This window comes from Corvus moneduloides, chromosome W, assembly GCF_009650955.1.
Source record: "Corvus moneduloides isolate bCorMon1 chromosome W, bCorMon1.pri, whole genome shotgun sequence".
Lineage (NCBI taxonomy): Eukaryota > Metazoa > Chordata > Aves > Passeriformes > Corvidae > Corvus > Corvus moneduloides.
Window position 1 is genome coordinate 3,096,285 of NC_045510.1, and position 20,556 is coordinate 3,116,840.

Here is a 20,556-nt window from a genome sequence, read left to right on the forward strand (position 1 = left end):
AGTTCTTGGGGATAAAATGTCATGATGGATGCCATCATGTGCCTATGGAGATGGTTAACAAAATAGCAACTATGTCTCCACCAGCTAACAAGAAGGAAATACAAGCTTTTCTAGGCCTGGTGGGGTTCTGGAGAATGCATATTCCAGGTTATAGCCAGCTTGTGGGGCCTCTCTATCGAGTGACCCAGAATAAGAACCATTTTGAGTGGGGCCTTGAGCAACAACAGGCCTTTGAGCAGATCAAACAGGAAATATCTCGTGCAGTAGCTCTTGGACCTTTTCAGACAGAACCAGCCATGAAAAATATACTCTACACTGCAGCTGGGGAGCAGGATCTCACCTAGAGTCCCTAGCAAAGGCCCTCAGGAGAAACCTGAGGTTGACCATCAGGGTTTTGGAGCTGGAGTTATTGAGGATCAGAAGCCCACCATACTCCAAGTTAAAAAGAGATATTAGCAGCCTGTGAGGGGTGTTCAAGCCTCCTCAGAAGTTGTTGGGACATAAGCATGTCTCCTCTTGGCACCGCGATTGCCTGTGCTACACCGGATGTTCAAAGGAAACATCCCCTCAACACATCATGCAACCAGTGCTACATGGAGTAAGTGGGTAGCATTAATTACACAACGAGCCTGAATGGGAAAACCCAATTACCCAGGAATCCTAGAAGAGATTATGGATTGGCCAGAAGCCAGAGATTTTGGAGCACTGCCTGAGAAAGTGACTTGTGCCCGAGAAGCACCACCATATAACAAGTTACCAGAAAACAAAAGAGACTATGCTCTATTTACTGATGGATCCTGCTGTGTGATAGGAAACTGTTGGAGGTGGAAAGCTGCTGTGTGGAGTCACACATGACGAGTCATTGAGGCTGCTGAAGGGAAAGGCGAGTCAAGCCAATTTGCAGAAGTGAAAGCCATGGAACTAGCCCTAGAGATTGCTGAACAACAAAAGTGGCCTGTACTGTATACTGACTCCTGGATGGTGGCTAATGCCCCATGGGGGTGGCTGCAGCAATGGAAGAAGACCAATTGGCAACGCAGGGGCACACCCATCTGGGTTGCTGCAATGTGGCAGGACATTTCTGTACGGGTAGAAAACATGACTCTGAAGGTACATCACATAGATGCTCATGTTCCCAAAAGTCGTGCTGTTGAAGAACATCAAAGCAATGAATGGGTAGTAAGGCTGTCAAAATTGGAATAGTTCAGGTGGACCTAGACTGGGAGCAAAAGGGTGAGCTATTTATAGCCCACTGGGCCCATGAAACATCAGGCCATCTAGGAAGGGATGCAACATACAAATGGGCTCGTGATCGAGGGATGGACCTGACCATGGAGAACTGTCTCCTGTGGGAGGGACCCCATGGTGCAGTAGGGGAAGCACTCCTCTCCCTGAGCAGCGGGAGAAGCCAACTGACCACAACGCCCATTCCCTGTCTCCTTGCACCACTGTTGGAGGAGGTAGAGCTGGGAAGGAGGAAGGGGTGGGGGGAAGGTATATCCAAGTTGAAACTGTTTTGCCCATGATGGTATTTGATGAGCGATCTCTCCCAGTCCTTATCTCAACCCATGAACCCTTTGTTAAATTTTCTCCCCCTGTCCAGCTGCAGAGGGGAGTCAGTGAGCGGCTTTTGTGGGTGCCTGGCATCTGGCCAGCATCAACCCACAACACATTCGAACAGGTTTTTCACAAAGGCTGTCAGATCTCCATTTTTCAAGAGTTGATTCACAGCCCTGAATAACCTGATCCAACCCTGGAGCTGGATATAACTTTAAAGCTGGCCCTGATTCCAATGGGGAATTGGACCAGATAACCTCCAAAATTCCCCTCCATGCTAAATTATTTTCTGATTCTATGAAATAAGGATGGGGGTTCTATATGACATATTCTCCCTCTACTCTGCTCTTCCTCCTCTAGTCTGCTCTCGTAAAACCCTACCTGAAGTACTGCATCCAGCTCTAGGGTTCTCAGCACAAGAAGGACATAGACCTGTTGGAAGGAGTCCAGAGGAGGGCCATGAAGATGATTACAGGGATGGAGCACCTCTCCTATGGGGAAAGGCTGAGAGAGTGTGGTTTGTTCAGCCTGGAAAAGAGAAGACTTCAGGGTGGCCTCATTGAGGCCTTTACATACCTAAAGGGGACCTACAAGAAAGACAGAGAGGGACTTTTCACAAGGGCATGTAGTGACAAGACAAGGGGCAATGGCTTCATGTTGAGAGTAGGTCTAGATTAGATATTAGGAACAAATTCTTTACTGTGAGGGAGTTGAGGCACTGGAACAGGTTGCCTAGAGAAGTTGTGGATGCCCCATCCCTGGAAGTGTTCAAGACCAGATTGGATGATGCTTTGAGCAACCTGGTCTTGTGGAAAGTGTTCCTGCCCATGGTAGGGGGGTTGGAACTAGATGATCTTTAAGGTCTCTTCCAACCCAAACCATTCTATGATTCTATAATTATATGATATCAGCAATCCCCAAGGTCACAGAAACATTTAATAAAGGCATGTAAAAGGTGATCAAAAGAGCATAGTGAAGATAATCCCATGTTATTATATTATGCGTTCCCTCAGCAATACAAAATAATTGCAGGAAATTTGTCAGGCAAAGGTTAAAGAAAATAGTCAGCTATTAATAAAGGTAGCTACAAAGACTTAGTTACTACTTCTGTTAACTGTAATATCAAGTACAAGCAAAGTGACATGCTAAAAACTCCTATATTCCTTAATTTAAATAAGATTTTACTAAGAGTGAGAGTAACATCAGGAAAAAGGGATCTTCTACCAGTGTCTTTTCCATCTTGTCTGACTGGGTTTCCCCCAACCCAATTTCTTGGGTAAATAATCCATCTGCTATATTGTCTGAGCTTTGCAACAAAAGGTGTTAACACATTTTAGTATGAAGAATGCTACCTCATTATGTACATGTTTTAGCAATGAGCTCTTCGGTGTAAAAACTGAATTTGGTGATCAAATTCACCTGAACTTCTGCACTACAGTAATTATGATATGAGGTTATACTTTTAATAATTTTATCAATAATTACTTTTGTCGTCTATTCACAAATCTGGACCACAGGTTAGAATTTCCACCCTTCCAGATGAGAAGCTTAAATGAGATGATAAAGTGAAAATCTGTCTCTGTACAAACACTCATAACAAACTTGTTTCTGACTGGAAAATTTCTGAAGCAAAGCAATATTGGCAGAAACTGACAAATTTTTGAAATTAAAGTACTTAGCAAAAAGCACCAGTTTAATTACACTTTATGCATTTTTTCCAGCCAGCTATGGCACATGTTACAGTCTAATGGTAATTGTCATTCTTCCCTATCATCTCATTTGGCTGGAACTTCAAGATCCTCATCTGCAAGTCAGTCTAGGTATAGGACAGACCCATCGACCTGCCATTTCTCCAGGTTTCTCAAGCTCAAGGGAATTCTTGCTATTCTTCCAGACCTCCAGTATAGATGAAATCTGATTAATTTCTCCACCTCAGATCAATATGATCCTTGTTCCTGGGACTACTAGCCTCCAGTTGGACAGATCCAGCACAGGTCTGAAAGAACATTTCACAATTTTCTGGATTTGGCTAACTGTAATTGCCATATGTTTTTTCATTTAAGAGAGTATAGTATATAAAACCAAATTGTCTGACGTCTGCTACTTGACTTTCACTTCTATCAGCATATTCATTAAACCAATCTTCATGCAAAAAAGCTTATAGGGCTTTTGTTTGCTTTTATTTCTTAACTAAGTTCATCTCCTTCATATTTTTCTAAGTTAACTGTAGCAGGGCATCTCACCCCCCACAGGAGCTTGTCTATTGTTTGTTAACCAGTCAGATAACTCAAGCAGAACAAGTTGTCTTGTAGTGAGTTATTTTGGAACCATGGGGTTAACACTCATCTGGCATCTCCCAACTGCCAATAAACACCTTACTGCTGAAGTGAGATCTAACAAGATAAGCTAAATTTCTGACTGACAGCCACTCATTTTACAACTATAAAAGCCACAGCAAACTTCCACAAAGTAGAAATCTTCTATACATTTTCCTGGAAATATGTTAAGTTTCTCCCATGAATAGGGATGCCTATTCCACAGTTAGTCCCCAGGGGTTAAGTGAAGGAATCTGTGTACATTATCGTCATTTCAGTGGTAAGTTAAATTTGACTCCTAATCAATACTAATTCTTTTGCTAGCTTTAATACAGAAACCTTGATATAGTGCACTGTTTTAGGTTATGCTATAATCTACCTGTAGTTCTTTGAGTTTTATACTGTGTAGTAAGTAATTCTGATTAAGATCTTTCATCTGTTATCTTTTGTCTGTTGATTTGTCTTAATATTTCATTTTTATATAAAATATCTGATTTGCCATCATTAGAACTTGCAGGACAAAGTGATTCCTTAAATTTAAACTGTTGCCAACATCTGAGGCTAAGGAAGGATTTGCCTTCATTTAAACCTCTTTCTATGAAGTAGTTTAAACACACAGAGGAATCCTTTCTGAGCCTCAGACTCAGCTGCAGGGCTTCCTTGTTGTAGCCGCTGAGCCAGCAATTGTGATGGAGACCCAAAAGAGCAGGAGCCTGCTGGTGGACCAATTCCGAGGTTTAAGAACACCCCCTGACCTCATGGTGAGAAAGGAAAAGCCTCTCCCATCAGCCTTTGTGGTGCTATTCAGACTTAGTCTGTTTGACTGACTTGTACCCCTACACACCCCCAGACCTTCCCCATTGGCTCCCTTTCCCTAGCCCCGCCTTTGTACCGCCCCTGTGCCCTCAGATCATTGGTTCTGATGCTCCCTCGGCTCCGGTACATAAACCCTGGACCCTGCATGGTCTGGCCTCTTTCATCTCTCGTCTCCCTTCGCGGCAGGATGCAATAAACCTCGTCCGTGGAAATGTCATACGGGAGAGCCCTCCTGACTCTTTGCTTCTGGTAACGCATGAGCTATCCAGTTTGAGTGTGGTGTGTGAGTCTGCGCGGGTGAAAGGAGTAAGCTTGCTGGAGTGCTATACTGCACCCACCGGAATGATTCCTTGCCAGGGACGTTTCAGGGAAAACACAGCTACCCTTCATGAACCCACATACAGTGCGTTACTTCCTTAGTAAACTTTGCCTGAAGCTCCCACTGTCCCTATAACATTAACTGATATTAACAATATTCATACAACTCCATCAGACATCTTCCTTCCATACATATGCTAATCTTGCCTTCTTTTTGCACAAAACTATGTCCTAAACTATTATGACAAATTCATATGAAGATGAAAATATTACACTGTATAGAGTTACATGTGAAAAGAGAAATAAAAATATTATAAACTTTTTTCATAATGCAGCCTTCAACCTTGCACACACTTTATTCCTCTCTCAAACACTGGCATTTCTTGCCCCCATTGTGCTCTAATTTCTGGTTTGCCAAATGACCTCTGCAAAGAAAATTTACAGCAAAGGGACCGGGATCCTGCCCCTCCTGTATGAAATCAGAGGCAGATGTTTAATTAGCTTAATTCTACATTCAGTTTTCTTTAGGTTCAAGAATAAAAGGAAGCTATTGGTCTTTGTTATGTGTGGAAACTACAACAGGGTGCCTTTAACTTACAGATCTGATGTGAAGTTTCTATGAGTTTGTCTTGGGTTACAATGTAAGGTGTAACCAAAGTATGTATTCTACCACCATCTGCATTACTTTCTGATGAGCTGTTAAAATGGGTGGAGCAGTGTTTCTTTATCTTTGCCATGACTCAACCATGATAACTCCCTCTGGGGAAGCAGCAGCCACCCTGAAGGGGCCATCTCTGCTAATGGGACATCAAGGACTCCCCAGAATGACTCATAGAATTACATCACCCCATTGTGAAATTCCCCGCCCTGGGGGAGGTACCAAACATTCCCGCCTGTATATAATCTGGGGCTTGGGACACCATGATACCACCACTGGATACCCAGAGGACAAGAGCTCTTGACAACCACCACTGGACCTCCAGAGAAGGACCCAAACTATACTAAACCATGACACCTTTCCACAGGATCACTGCTTCAACAAGACCACATCCATCATGCCAACAGGACTGCAGCCACTGTTAAACTGGACTGCTACCACCACCCTGACCAACAGGGTGTCAGGTTGTATTCTGACTTTGTCAGTTTAAGCCAGTGTTCCTGTACTATTGCCTTTATTGTCATCTCCCGATTAAATTGTAGTTCTGACTTGGAATCTCTTGCAAGATATTTGTGTGGAGTTAATTCCTCCGGCTGGTTTACCTTCACACCAGCACAGGGCTTAAAGGCAAGAGGGCCTAAAGTGTAATGCTATGGAAAAGGTCCTGAAACAGATGTGATGCAGCTGGCAGCAAATGAAGAGTGAAAGCTGGCAGACATGTCCTAAGTACCACAGTTTATATAACTCTTCCTGCAACAAAACCCTCTGTAGAAAAGGAACTGCTACAAAAGAAAGAATTTTCCAACTGAAGAACCCTGTGTGCTTTAAATTCATCATTAATTTCTGTCTCAAAAATTAACCTAAAGCCCTAACAACAAGCTATTTTACTTCAAAAAGAATGAATACAGTCACCAGCACTTTCACTTTAAGGATCCTGGCTGTTTGCTTCGACTTACGCGCTTATGGAGACGTTCTGCTTCCTCCTGATATGCAGCAAGCTGTTGCTTCCATTGTTTTACGTTGGCAGTGGACTCCAACAGGGCTGCAGTGAGCTTAGCATTATTACCCTTGAGTGTGGCCAGTTCTGCCTCCCAATGTTTGCTGATTGTCAAACTGCACAGACAGAAAGAAAATGGTCAGAGCCCTCTTTATCTTTTTTTTCTTAAAATGTCTTATTATTTTTTTTAAATATCCAGGAAAAATAGAATTATGACAAAAATCCTATGACTGAATGTCTGAGTATCCAAGTGCTCAAATCATCAAAACTTTAAAATCAGAAAATATTAGTGAACAGATTTTTTTGATATAGATATATCATTATTGGAAAACAACCTCTACCCTACCAGTTCAACAGGGTCCTTTTTTTTAATAAAATGTTAAGGATGATGAAATCCACATTACCTTCCAAAAGCAACAGCATGGAATTCTAGAATACGTATATTCTAAGTTATCATTTTAATATATACATATTGAGAGCAAGTATTTTTTTAATGTATTACTTTATGAAATATATTTTAAATAAAGATTTGTCACCAACTTGATTAAAGAAAGCTATAGTAGTGCTTTGGTACTACAGCTTAGTTGTCTTAATGCAAATCTTCTATGCCTGAAATATACTTTCTTTATTAAATACCATATTTAATTTCTGCTTAGAAATTCAAAACTCTCGAATTTCAATACCATAATACTGTTAATGTGCCTTTCTTCAGTAATATCAACAAGGAGTCCAAAGATTGAAGAGCATAGATATTGCTTCAATACAAAGAGGAAGCTGATGTTGGGGTCTCTTGAAGTAGTCTATGGAGGAACAATCCTTGCCTACAGTTTAGTTATTCTCTGAGGAAACACGGGGCTTTATTTTTCACAGATAATTGGCCTGCCATATATACAAGTATACAAGGGAAAAACATCTTAGACACATCAGTTGAATATATTAGTATGCAAATAGTTCATTAATGTTTACTTGTATAATGTCAACAGCATGTGAGGTGCACACCTATATGGAAAATACATATAGAAAATAATTAATTTTGTTTAATTATCTTACTATTAAAGACATCATTGGTGATCTGTAACTCTGGCCAAAGTAATTTTGTATATAGGTTTAGTATAGTAGCAATTAATTTAATTATTTATTATAAAATATAATTTACTCTGGTTAATTTAATTATAAATCATTATTATTTTGTATGCAAGTTTATAGGTTTATTTGAATTTTGTACATATGAACAATTAAACATTATGTCACCATTTTGTCCACCGACTTTCTTTTGTCCACTTCATACACATGCACAGCCCATTCCATAAAAGCATATTTCAAAAATGTTATGATTCCCATAAAAGCTCCTAAGGTGCTCAAAGCCAACCGGTCACTGAGGAACATTCATTACCAATTTAGATCACATCTACTGTTTCACTAAAACACAATGTCTGATTCTTTTGCACTCCAGTATTTCCTTCCAAATACACAATTTCATCCCCTTGAACAGGAATATAAGTTCTTTCAGAAGAGGAATATGAGTTGTATCAAATTGCTCAAACATTTCATGATCTATTCAACCAATTATAAGTTCTCCATTGGAAATTTTAAGTCTTAAATGACTAAACAAAAATAATGATAATCCTATTTCATCAAGGAACACTGATATATATGAAAAATAAGACAGTAAGTGTCTACTCTTCTGTTTCTCTGATCAGATTTACTTTTCATTTATAGTAACACAACAGATAAAAAAATCCATAAAAAACATGCTAAAAAATCTAGTTCGTTATCATATTCACAATTCCTCATTGATGTTCTGATCCAGCAAACAAATATCCACACCAGCAATTTAATGCAAGCAAGTAATCCCATTTAATAGTTTTGCTATGGTAGGACTAGAACCTGTGTGTGCATGACATGTATACATGTTTACAAAATGTGCCTCAATGCTAATTTTTCCTCATAGAAAAAATATTTTATACTGATGCAATGAAGCAGATAAAAAGATTTATATCCAGGACAGTTACAGAATGAGAACTCTTTGGTCACTTAATATCCTAATTTAAGTTGCAAAAAAAGGTAGTGAATGGGGTTTTTATCAGTTTAATAATTTATATACTCACAATGATACAAGGAAAACATATAAGTCATGAAGATCACAGAAGTCAGATTGCTAGCTAGTGCTGAGTAATAATGTGAGGGGGATTTGTGCAGTTTTTCATCTTCACCTTTGCCCAGTGCCTTACTACCCTGCTAAGAAAACAGTCAGGAGCTCTGAAGTTATTGCTTGTATACTGGAATGTTGTTGGAACCCTGAGTTCAGAGAATTTCAATCTTTCAGTGCTGACAGACAATGATCTTCAAAAGCACACTGCATTTGACCTGAGGCCTTGGGAAAGGCTTCCCAAATTGTGTGATAACACTGAGGTTGTTGCTGTGTAATTAAAGTTATATCACTGGGTGGAATATGTAGAGATGTAGAAAAATTAGGTTTATGGGATATAGTAACAATATGGAGGATTTTGGGTGTGGATTAGTTCTTCTTTTTCCTCCTTCACAAATCTGAGTGGTTTGGTATCGGTTCAAAAAACCCGCAGTGCGGATCATAAATGAATAGTTACTGGGTTATAAGTGAAAATAAATTAGTTGGCATTCCATAATTGGACAGTTTGGACTTTTAAAGGCCTTGGAAGTTGGAACTCGGGGCCATTTCCACCTTGTCAACTTAGAGGCACATTCCATGCAGCTATAATATTGATAAGATATAATAAACAACTAAGTCCAAAGAAAAGCCTAGCGTGTACTGCGTTTCGATCCGAACTCTGAATAAAAGAACTCACGAAACAGAGACAAAAAAGGAAAAGAAACGGAATGGAGAAAATTAATAGAATGTCATAATTAAATACAAAACATGAACTTCCTATTATTGCTATGGTTATCTTGGTTCAAAGGTGAGAAGATTTCTTTGAAGCTGGTTATTTTCGGTTGTTTTCAATAGGACTGCACTAGTATTATTTCTCAATATTTTTATCCCTAAGACATCTACATAGTGGGCATGAACATGTCTACTGTAATGCAGAGGTTATCTGTTTGCAGCACATATGTGGTTTTTTTCTACAAATAATTTCTACTGTATCTTCTACAGATTTTACTATGGCTCCATAAAATAGAAATATATAATTTAAATTAGTCTAGTTTTGTATCTGATAATACACAATGACTTCCAAACTATTTAGACTTAACCTGTTTCTTCTTAGAGAACTGCACATTCTCTGACATAAACACAATAACATGATGGATATCATACCATGAAACAAAGAACCAAAGATGTGAATTTTTGTTTCATAAAAACATACTTTGATTAAAATAGCCCATAACCAATCCTGGAAGTGCTGACTTACTTTTTTCAAATACTTTCTTGACAAACTAAAATTTTAAAAAGAGACAAAATTATGCTTTGTGGATTATTTTGGTTAAAACTGGACTTATTTGGATTCAAATTAATTATTGTGAGGAACCAATTTAATTTTTATTTATGCCTCAACATATGTTATCAATCCATTTTCTGACATGGGGTGAAAAATTATTATAGGGGCTGTACAAGTGCTGGGAGCCTTAACACATGCCACGTGTTAAGGAGGCACCTAGGAGAAAATGAAGGGAGGATCTGTCTCTGGGGGGACTTCACCTAACAGCCAATCAGGGGAGAGAAAACTTCCACGACTGAGCTGCAAGTGACGCCCCCCGTGGAGGCAGGCAGACCCCCGGATGCCCGGGGAAAACTGGCCGGGAAATCACGCTATGGGAGGAGTCTTAGCACATAAAAGTAGTTAAATGCGCCACAATTTAGCCCGCCGTTTTTGATTTCTTGGGAGTGGGGGCTCGCTCAGAGGTTCAGCTTGCCCCTCCTCCCCCCGCTCGCCTTTTTCTCCCTGCCGTCCTGCTTCTTCCCTGCCTGTCTTTCCTATTCGCACCCCCTGAGGCAGCCCGTCGCCGCAGCAACCTAGTGCTCCGCTGTTTCCCCGACGGAGCAGCTACCGCCGCCCGCAGCTGCCGTGCCCCGACCCTGACAACCTGCAGCTGCTCCACAAGTTCGCCCGTAGCCACAGCAACCTGTTATTCGCCGACGGAAGAGACGCGCAGCTTGGCGTTGGTTGGAAATCGTGCCTAGCCCGCCACAGGAGCCACGCAGACACGACGCGGCTGGCAACACACACGCTCCATCTGCCGAGCAGACGCTGACAGGGCACCCCGGGGTTCTAGTGGTAATGCTGTCCCTGTCTTCTATTTCTCTCTCCGTCTCTCTTTTTTCCTCTCTGTTTCCTTTTCTGTCTCCCTCCGGTCGGGACAATACCCTTTCTTTATTAATAAACAGTTCTCAGATATAATATTTGCTGCATTTGCCTTTATTTTTGTCCGAGAAATCTATCAAAAAGAATTTTCCCCGGCTCCCCTTACAGTAGGACAGGACAATTATTTTAGGACCAGATAAAAGCACACCTACAACAGGTTGTTCTTAGGCTTGACTAAGAGTATGTGCATTGATGCGTATATCTGTAGAGCTACATTTGTTCAAATTTATCGACAATTCCAAAGCGAACACTGAGAAACATGGTTCAGGCACAATGTGATAAGGACAGTAGAACAGAACAGCATTTTACTCACTTGATAAGGATAGTAGAACAGAACAACATTTTACTCTTATCAAGGACAGTAGAACACAACAGCACAGCCTTGTAGAAACAGATAAAGGATGTAACTTAGGCAAACAGAAGTCATGCAAAATGCAAGCAGGATGCCAGCTCAGCTCTGTAAAGCTGACAAAGTAGAGTAGAAGTTTTGCAAAACAACGATATTATGCTTACTCAAAAGCAGGGGTCAAGGAATAGCCACCTAAAAAGGACACCAGACATTGAAGACAGACTCCAAAGAACCATATAATGACTTCCAATAAGGGGTGCGACTATGCCAAATAAAGTCAAAGGAAGTGGGGATAGCTAATGAATATGTAATCAGTGTGTATGATAAAAACTGTTCACTCGATGCTCAGTGCACTCGAATGTAGGAAGTGTTATAAATGTATTGTGATGTTGGCTTTTTGCATGTTACTTAATGTTGGAGAAACTTTGCCTAGGTTCTATGATGTAATGCATGGTATAGAATGTCTATTGTTTATGTAGTCGGTTTGGAGAGGGTGGGCAGAGAGAGTCTTCACATTCCTGGAGTATCTTATCAGAGAAAAAGAAGACCCGAAACCAGAGAGAAGACTTGATGGAGGGAGCAGAGACGGAATGGAGCCAAGGAGGAATATAAGGCTGATGGGATGATACTTAGAAACTCCAAAGAATTCATGAATCATGCATGATGGTGATGAATATGCAATAAGCGATGTACTTTTAAAGATGATCTTTTGGATGTAGAGGTGTGCCTTTGGCTCTGCCAAAGCACCCGGCCGTCATACCCTTTTTGCTGTTGTCTCCTAATTGTCCCTTTTATTAAACTTTTCTTAAAATTTTATAAAGAGTGAACCTCGTTTTTCACAGAAGGATCCCCCGAGTGCTCAGCACTGCAATAAAGAATGCCTACTTTCTAATACTCTAAACTGTGTTAGAAAGTTTCTATCCAGCCAATTTCAGTATCAAATGAGTATTCTCCCTCAGAAGATGCTGGGGTTAACACCCAGGACTGGAAACACACAGGTCTAGAAGCTGAAAAAGTCCACGCATGGAGCTCCCAACAACTGCTAGAGCCCATGGTCAAAATTTTGATTGTGAAGCAGCTGCACTACACTTCCTCAGGATAGGTACAGGAGGGTCGCATGTAACTTTCTCTCTTTAGAGAGAAATTCCTGTTTGAACCGTTTTTTGCTAAAAGGAATTGATTTTGCCCTCAAAGCATTGGATTGTGTCATAGGAAATAAATGCACAGCTCTGTCAGGTTATTTTAACTGTTGTAAAGATCTAAAAGAAACCCAAATAATTCTTCATGTCTTCTTAGATTATTTTCTCTAGGAAGCACATGAAATATGAACACTTATTTGGTGATCAAAATTATCCAAACTGCAATGCAACTTCTGCCAGAACATCTTTTGGTTTTATACCATGCTACAAAGAACAGAGCTGTACATATACATTGGGGACATATATATACACAGGCACACACGTTTGCAGTCCGGCAGTGTGAGAATGCAACATGCACGTGTATTTTGTTTTGTTCTGAAAGCTATCCATCCCTTTTCTGGCAGCGTCATAATTTTAACAGTTATTTCTTCAGCCCTGTCAGAATTAACATCAATGACTGCCAGGCACACTCAAAGTTTCAAGGCAGTCTTTCAAAAAAAGACATCCTTAACACTCCTACTTGTTGCCTGTTTCTCAGCATGAAAAGCTTCACTAAGCTTTTAAAAATATATCATAAATTCTGAGTGTCTGAAAATAACATAAGCTGCTTTGCAAACATCACTATATTAGTGCCAAATACAAGAGGAAGAATGGACCTTGTGCGAATCAACACATGCAGGTAACCAGGGCCACCACCAAGCCACAGCTGAAATGTAAAGAATAGATTTATTTCATTACCTCACTAACAATGCTGGGTGGCAGAGATACACAGCACACAGGCTCCATTAGGCTTAGCTCATCCTGGCGGGCAGCCAGGGGGTCCACTGACAGCCCAAATATATCAAAGGGCTTCATGCACATGCAGTGTATCACAAGGCTGTGCTTTTATGATCTTTCCCAGCAGGAGGCTCAAGCATGTTTGAGAGAGTGTGTTATCTCTACACAGGAATTCTGTCTCAAAACAGGCAGAGGATGAACAACACTAGGCATAATAAAGATAGTTTTCCCACCCCACACCTACATTTTTAGCATTCCCAGATGAAGGTCACTGATCTAAACTATTCCCGCCTCCTTGACAAATCTTCTGGTTTTAACCCTTTCCTCCCAACAGGCCTCTAATGGATAACAGCAAAATATGAGTTTTATTGGTTCAACTGATCATGCTATATAAAAAATACTTCCATAACAGAGGTTTAGATCATATTAATTGCATAGAAAATTATCTGTACAATTGCAACTGTTCACAGGCAGTCACACTCCCAAGAGTGAGACTTTAACTGCTGGGACCAAAGTCCCTTCACAGCGGATATCCTGCTTGACTCCCTCCACACCTCACTCACACGCAGTGACATCAGGTTTCCTTACTGGTTCAACCCCAGGTTTTCCATAGCAGTCTCAGATGTCTCATTCCATAAAGCAATTTGTTCACAGTGCATTAACACAGAAATAGCTCGAGATGGTGCCTGAACAAAGGAACCCCGTGACTTTTATACCCTCACAGTCCAAGTGTCTGCAAGTCTTGCTCTTCCTCCCCAATCTCCTGCTATGTCTCTCCTGTGTCCATCCACCTGACTGGCGCCACCAGTCTTCATGTCCTTTGTTATGCAAAGGGTCGGCAGTTCATGGCCTCTTGTCTTGGGCTCCCAGCCTGAGCTCAATCTGCAGCTTGCAGACCCAGCTACCTGCACCAGATGTATTCCTCAACATACACACAAGAATGTAAAGCAGTTTAACTGTAAATTCACACTTTGAATTACTATGAATTAATTTTGTTAAAGCCCCTTTGTTACCGAACAAGTTATATTTCTTTTAAAAGTAGCCTAATGTATTGGTTTGGCAAGGCCTGGTTTTAGGTAGCAAGGGAGCCACAAAGATGGCTCCTGTGAGGAAGCTGCTGGAAGCTTCCCATCATGTCTGGCAGAGCCAATGGCTGATGGCTCTGAAGATGGACATGCTGCTGACCAAAACTGGGCCAATGAGAGGAGCTGGTAACGCCTCTGTGATGACGTATTTAAGAAGAAAATCAAAACAAAGTCACAAAATTTTGGACTCTAGTCAGAGAAGAGGAGAAGGTGAGAACATGTGAGGAAAAACAACATGGCAACACCAAGGTCAGTGAAGAAGGAGGGGGAGGAGGTGCTCCAGGCACCAGAGCTGAGATGCCTCTGCAGGCTGTGGTGATGACCACGGTGAAGCAGGTTGTCCCCCTGCAGCCCATGGGTCCACGGGGGATGCAGAGATCCACGCCCAGCCCGTGGGGGAGGTGCCCATGCCAGAGCGGGTGGATGCCTGGAGAAGGCTGTGTTCCAGAGGAAGACCCAGTGGAGAGAGAGGGCCGCTGCTTCCAGGCTGGAGCAGCCTGTCCTTGGAGGACTGCACCCTGTGGAAAGAGAGAGCCACGGCACAGCAGTTTTGGGAGGACTGTTTGCCTGTGGGAGGGGCTCACACTGAAGCAGGTGCGGTATGGCTGCTGCTCATGAGAGTGGACCCACGCCAGGGAAGTTCATGGAGAACTGTCTCCCGTGGGAAGGACCCCACGGTCTCACAGGGGAAGACTCCTCTCGAGCAGCAGAAGGAAATCTCGGTGATGAACTGACCAAACCCCCATGCCCTGTCTCCCTGTGCTGTCAGGGGGAAGGAAGGAGGGGCGGGGGGGGAGGGGAAAATGTTCTAAGGGCTTATTTTACTTCTCATTATCCTCCTCTGATTCTGTTAGTAATAAATTCACAACTTAAGTTGAGCCTCTTTCACCTTTGAAGTGTTTCTCCTGGTCCTTATCTCACTCATTAAGCCTTTATCAACTTTTTTTTTCCTTTTCTCTCCTCTGCCCAGCTGTGGCAGGGGATGGTGAGCGAGCGGCTCTTGTGGGTGCTGGGCACTGGGCCAGTGTCAAACCACGACACCTAGGCAGCAGTGGGGGGAAATTGCTGAGAAAAAAAATTAAGCCATGAGGGGTTGGAGGGCCAAGAGGGGCCGGAGGGGCAGAGGGTTTGGAAATCGAAGAAGGGTTTCATCTGATAGCACAGACTTATAGGGAAGACCCAGAGAAAGTTGTGAAGGTATTTGATGCTGGTAGTATTGGGTAAATTGTTGATTGGAATCTGAGTAAGTTGTTAGAAGCAGGGTGGAAAGTGTACAATAATCAGGAGTGAAAACTTGTAGCTCCGTTAGTGGAACGAGGCCCAAATAGGGGGGGCACTGCAGAGGAATTAGTAGAGGCAGACACAGAGATTGGTGTGCTATTTGTAAAGAGAAGAGCCACTGGAAGTGGGAATGTCTGTGGGGAAAGGGACAAATAGGAGATGCTAGAACCTGGACTCCCCCCAGAGCTCCTGATTAGGCAGTAAGGCTCCTAATGTTAGAAGATGTGCAATGGGGACCAGAGATAGCATCCCCAGCTGAACCTCTGGTTACATTAACACCAGGGAGTGAGAAAATGGATTTCTTACTAGATACTGGAGTGGTATATTCGGTTTTAAATACATGTAAAGGAAAATTTAGTCATGAAAAGATTAATGTTGTTGGTGCCACTGGGCAAAAGGAACATTGGCCTTTCTTTCAACCATTAAAATCTGGTATTGGTAAGCAGGTGCTAGCCCATCAATTTCTTTATATACCTGAATGTCTGTGCTGGTTTGAAGGTAAACCAGCAGGAGGAATTAACTCCACACAAATATCTTGCAAGAGATTCCAAGTCAGAACTACAATTTAATCGGGAGATGACAATAAAGGCAATAGTACAGGAACACTGGCTTAAACTGACAAAGTCAGAATACAACCTGACACCCTGTTGGTCAGGGTGGTGGTAGCAGTCCAATTTAACAGTGGCTGCAGTCCTGTTGGCATGATGGATGTGGTCTTGTTGAAGCAGTGATCCTGTGGAAAGGTGTCATGGTTTAGTATAGTTTGGGTCCTTCTCTGGAGGTCCAGTGGTGGTTGTCAAGAGCTCTTGTCCTCTGGGTATCCAGTGGTGGTATCATGGTGTCCCAAGCCCCAGATTATATACAGGCGGGAATGTTTGGTACCTCCCCCAGGGCGGGGAATTTCACAATGGGGTGATGTAATTCTATGAGTCATTCTGGGGAGTCCTTGATGTCCCATTAGCAGAGATGGCCCCTTCAGGGTGGCTGCTGCTTCCCCAGAGGGAGTTATCATGGTTGAGTCATGGCAAAGATAAAGAAACACTGCTCCACCCATTTTAACAGCTCATCAGAAAGTAATGCAGATGGTGGTAGAATACATACTTTGGTTACACCTTACACTGTAACCTAAGAAATTATCCACCCCCTATTCTATACCATCTACATAACACCCAAATCAATCCCCTCCTTTGACTCTACTCATATACATATATATATAATGAAACATTACACACAGTTCTCACTTAAAAATAGGTCCTCTTGTGGTACACAAAGGGTTTCCCCATCTTTTTGCATTACCCGCCAAGTGTAACCAGGTCCTTGAGCAAAAACAATCCCACGGATGGGTTTGCCTTTGCCTGAGGTGGGACTAATCCAAACAGTCTTTCCTAAAATACCTCTCATGTGTGCCACAGGGACTCTATCTCCATCCACTGTGTGCAAGGGTTCAGACTTGGCGGGACCAGCTCAACTGATGGACCCTCGGGTATTGGCCATCCAGGTGGCCTTTGCTAAATTCAGCTCCCAATTTTTTAAGGTCCTCCCGCCAAGTGCCTTCAGTGTGGTTTTAAGCAGTCCATTGCAGCGTTCAGCTTTCCCTGCAGCTGGCACATCATAGGGGAAATGATACACCCACTCGATACTGTGTTCTCTAGCCTAGGTGTATATAAGGCTGTTCTTGAAATGAGTCCCGTTGTCCAAATCAATTCTCTCAGGGGTGCCATGTCTCCACAGGACCTGCTTTTCCAAGCCCAAGATGGTGTTCTGGGCAGTAGCATGAGGCACAGGGTAGGTCTCCAACCATCCAGTGGTTCCTTCTACCATGGTCAGCACATAGCGCTTGCCTTGGCAGGTTTGGGGAAAGGTGATGTAGTCAATTTACCAGGCTTCCCCATACCTGTACTTTGACCACTGTCCACCGAACCATAGAGGCTTCACCCGCTTGGCCCTCTTGATCACAGCACACATCTTGCAGCTATGGATGACCTGTGAGATGCTGTCCATAGTTAGGTCCACCCCTCGATCACAAGCCCATCGATATGTCGCATCTCTTCCCTGATGACCAGAGGCATCATGGGCCCAACAAGCTAGGAATAATTCTCCCTTGAGCTGCCAGTCCAGATTCACCTGCGATACTTTCACCTTTGTAGCTCGATCTACCTGTTCATTGATGTGATGCTCTTCATTAGCCTGACTCTTGGGTACGTGTGCATCCACATGTTGAACCTTTATGGTCAGCTTCTCTACCCAGGCAGTAATGTCTTGCCAAATCTCAATGGCCCAGATGGGTTTCCCTCTGCGCTGCCCATTGGCCTTTCTCCAGCGATCCAGAGCCATCCCCACAGAGCATTAGCTACCATCCACAAGTCGGTGTAGAGATAGAGCCTCGGCCACTTCTCTCGTTCAGCAATATCCAAAGCCAGCTGGACGGCTTTAAGCTCTGCAACCTGACTCGATCCACCTTATCCCTTGGTAGCTTGTGCAACTCGCTATGTGGGGCTCCATACTGCAGCTTTCCATTTCCGATTTGAGCCTACAATTCGGCAGGAACCATCAGTGAAGAGGGCATATTGTCTTTCACTCTCTGGTAGCTCGTTATATGGGGGCGCTTCCTCAGCACAAGTCACTTACTCTTCCTCTTCTTCAGAAGATAATCCAAAAGTCTCACCTTCAGGCCAGTTTGTTATAATTTCCAGAATCCCAGGACAATTAGGATGTCCTATCCGGGCTCGCTGTATAATCAGAGAGATCCACTTGCTCCACGTGGCGTCAGTGGTATGATGTGTGGAAGGAATCTTTCCCTTGAACATCCAACCCAACACTGGTAGTCGGGGTGCCAGAAGCAGCTGTGCTTTGGTGCCAATTACTTCTGAGGCAGCTCAAACCCCTTAATAAGCCTCAAGAATCTCCTTCTCTGTTGGGGTATAGCTGGCCTCGGATCCTTTGTATCCTCAACTCCAGAACCCAAGAGGTCATCCTCGAGTCTCTCCAGGTCCCTTCTGCCACAGGCTCCAGGAAGGTCCATTCCCCCCAGCCAGAGTGTAGAGCACATTCTTCACATCCTGCCCTGTTCTGACTGGCCCAAGGGCTATTGCATGGGCAATCTCCTGCTTAATTTGTTCAAACGGTTGTTGTTGTTCAGGACCCAACAGGAAATTGTTTCTCTTTTGTGTCATGAGATAAAGAGGGCTTACAATCATGCTGTACTCTGGGATATGCATCCTCCAAAAGCCCACGGCTCCTAGCAAAGCCTGGGTTTCCTTCTTGTTGGTAGGTGGGGACATAGCTGTGATTTTGTTGATTACCTCTGTCAGGATCTGGCGACGTCCATCTTGCCACTTGACTCCTAGAAACTGAATTTCTTGAGCAGGTCCCTTAACCTTACTTTGCTTTATGGCAAAACCAGCTTTCAGGAGAATCTGGATAATCTTCTCTGCTTTCTTGCAGACTTCTGCTGTGTTCCCCCATATGATGATGTCATCTATGTACTGCAGATGTTCCGGAGCCTTGCCCTTTTCCAGTGCAGTCTGGATCAGTCCATGGCAGATGGTGGGATTGTGCTTCCACCCCTGGGGCAGTTGGTTCCAGGTATACTGCACACCCCTCCAGGTGAAAGCAAACTGAGGCCTGCACTCTGCTGGCAGATGAATGGAGAAAAAGACATTGGCAATATCAATGGTGGCATACCACTTTGCTGCCTTGGATTCCAGCTCATACTGAAGCTCCAGCATGTCTGGAACAGCCGCAGTCAGTGGTGGTATGACTTCATTCAGGCCATGGTAATCTACCACCAGTCTCCATTCTCCACTGGACTTATGCACTGGCCATATAGGACTGTTAAAGGGTGAATGGGCCTTGCTGACCACCCCTTGGCTCTCCAGTTTATGAATCATCTTATGGATGGGAATCACAGAGTCTCTGTCAGTGTGATATTGCTGATGGTGCACTGTTGCTGTGGTGGTTGGTACTTGTTCTTCAACCCTCAGCAGTTCCACAGCAGAGGGGTTGTCTGAGAGACCAGGCAGGGTATTCAGTTGTCTGATGTCTTCAGTCTCTAGAGCAGCTATCCCAAAAGCCCAGCAATGTCCTTTTGGGTCTTTGAAATACCTACTTCTGAGATAGTCTATGCTAAGGATGCATGGGGGCCAGTCACAATGGGGTGTTTCTGCCACTCCTTCCCAGTCAAACTCACTTCAGCTTCCAGTACGGTCAGTTGCTGGGATCCCCCTGTCACCCCAGAAATAGAAATAAATTCCGTTCCCACATACCTTGATGGCATCAGGATACATTGAGTGCCGATGTCAACCAAAGCCATACATCTTTGTGGGTCAGACGCGCCAGGGAGTTATCATGGATGAGTCATGGAAAGCATAAAGAACACTGCCTCACTTATCTTAACAGCTTACATAGATGGTAATAGAATACATACCTTTTGGTTACATCTTACATTGTAACCTAAGATAGTCTCTCATTAAATCCTCATAGGCAAACTCAGGAAGTGTGGACTGGATGAATGGACAGTGGGATGGATTGAGAACTGGCTGAACAGCAGATCCCAGAGGGTCGTAATCAGGGACACAGGGTCTAGTTGGAGGCCTGTCACTAGTGGTGTCCCCCAAGGTTCAATACTGGGCTCAGTGTTGTTTAACTTATTCATCAGTGACTTGGATGGAGGGGTAGATGTCTCCTCAGCAAGTTCACAACACAAAGCTGAGAGCAGTGGCCAATACCCCAGAGACCTGTGCTGCCATTCAGAAGGACCTCAACAGGCTGGAGGGATGGGCAGGGAGAAATCTTCTCAAATTCAACAAATTAAAGTGCTGAGTATTTTGTTGGGGTTCCTCCCCCTGCCATGTAGCCCTGGGAGAGGGGCCCTGGGGGGGAGACACTGGGTTTCCCTGCCCCTGGTCAACCTCGTTCCCCATTGGTT

At 43.2% G+C, this 20,556-nt stretch overlaps 1 protein-coding gene across 1 annotated transcript in view; it reads right to left on the minus strand.

Annotated features, from left to right (window-relative positions):
- LOC116437360 (homer protein homolog 1-like) overlaps window positions 1–20,556 on the minus strand; it is a 285,610-nt gene that overhangs the window by 126,058 nt on the left and 138,996 nt on the right. The window contains exon 6 of the mRNA XM_032095030.1: window positions 6,621–6,777. Coding sequence (XP_031950921.1) covers window positions 6,621–6,777 — 157 coding nt within the window. The remainder of the gene's footprint in view (window positions 1–6,620; window positions 6,778–20,556) is intronic.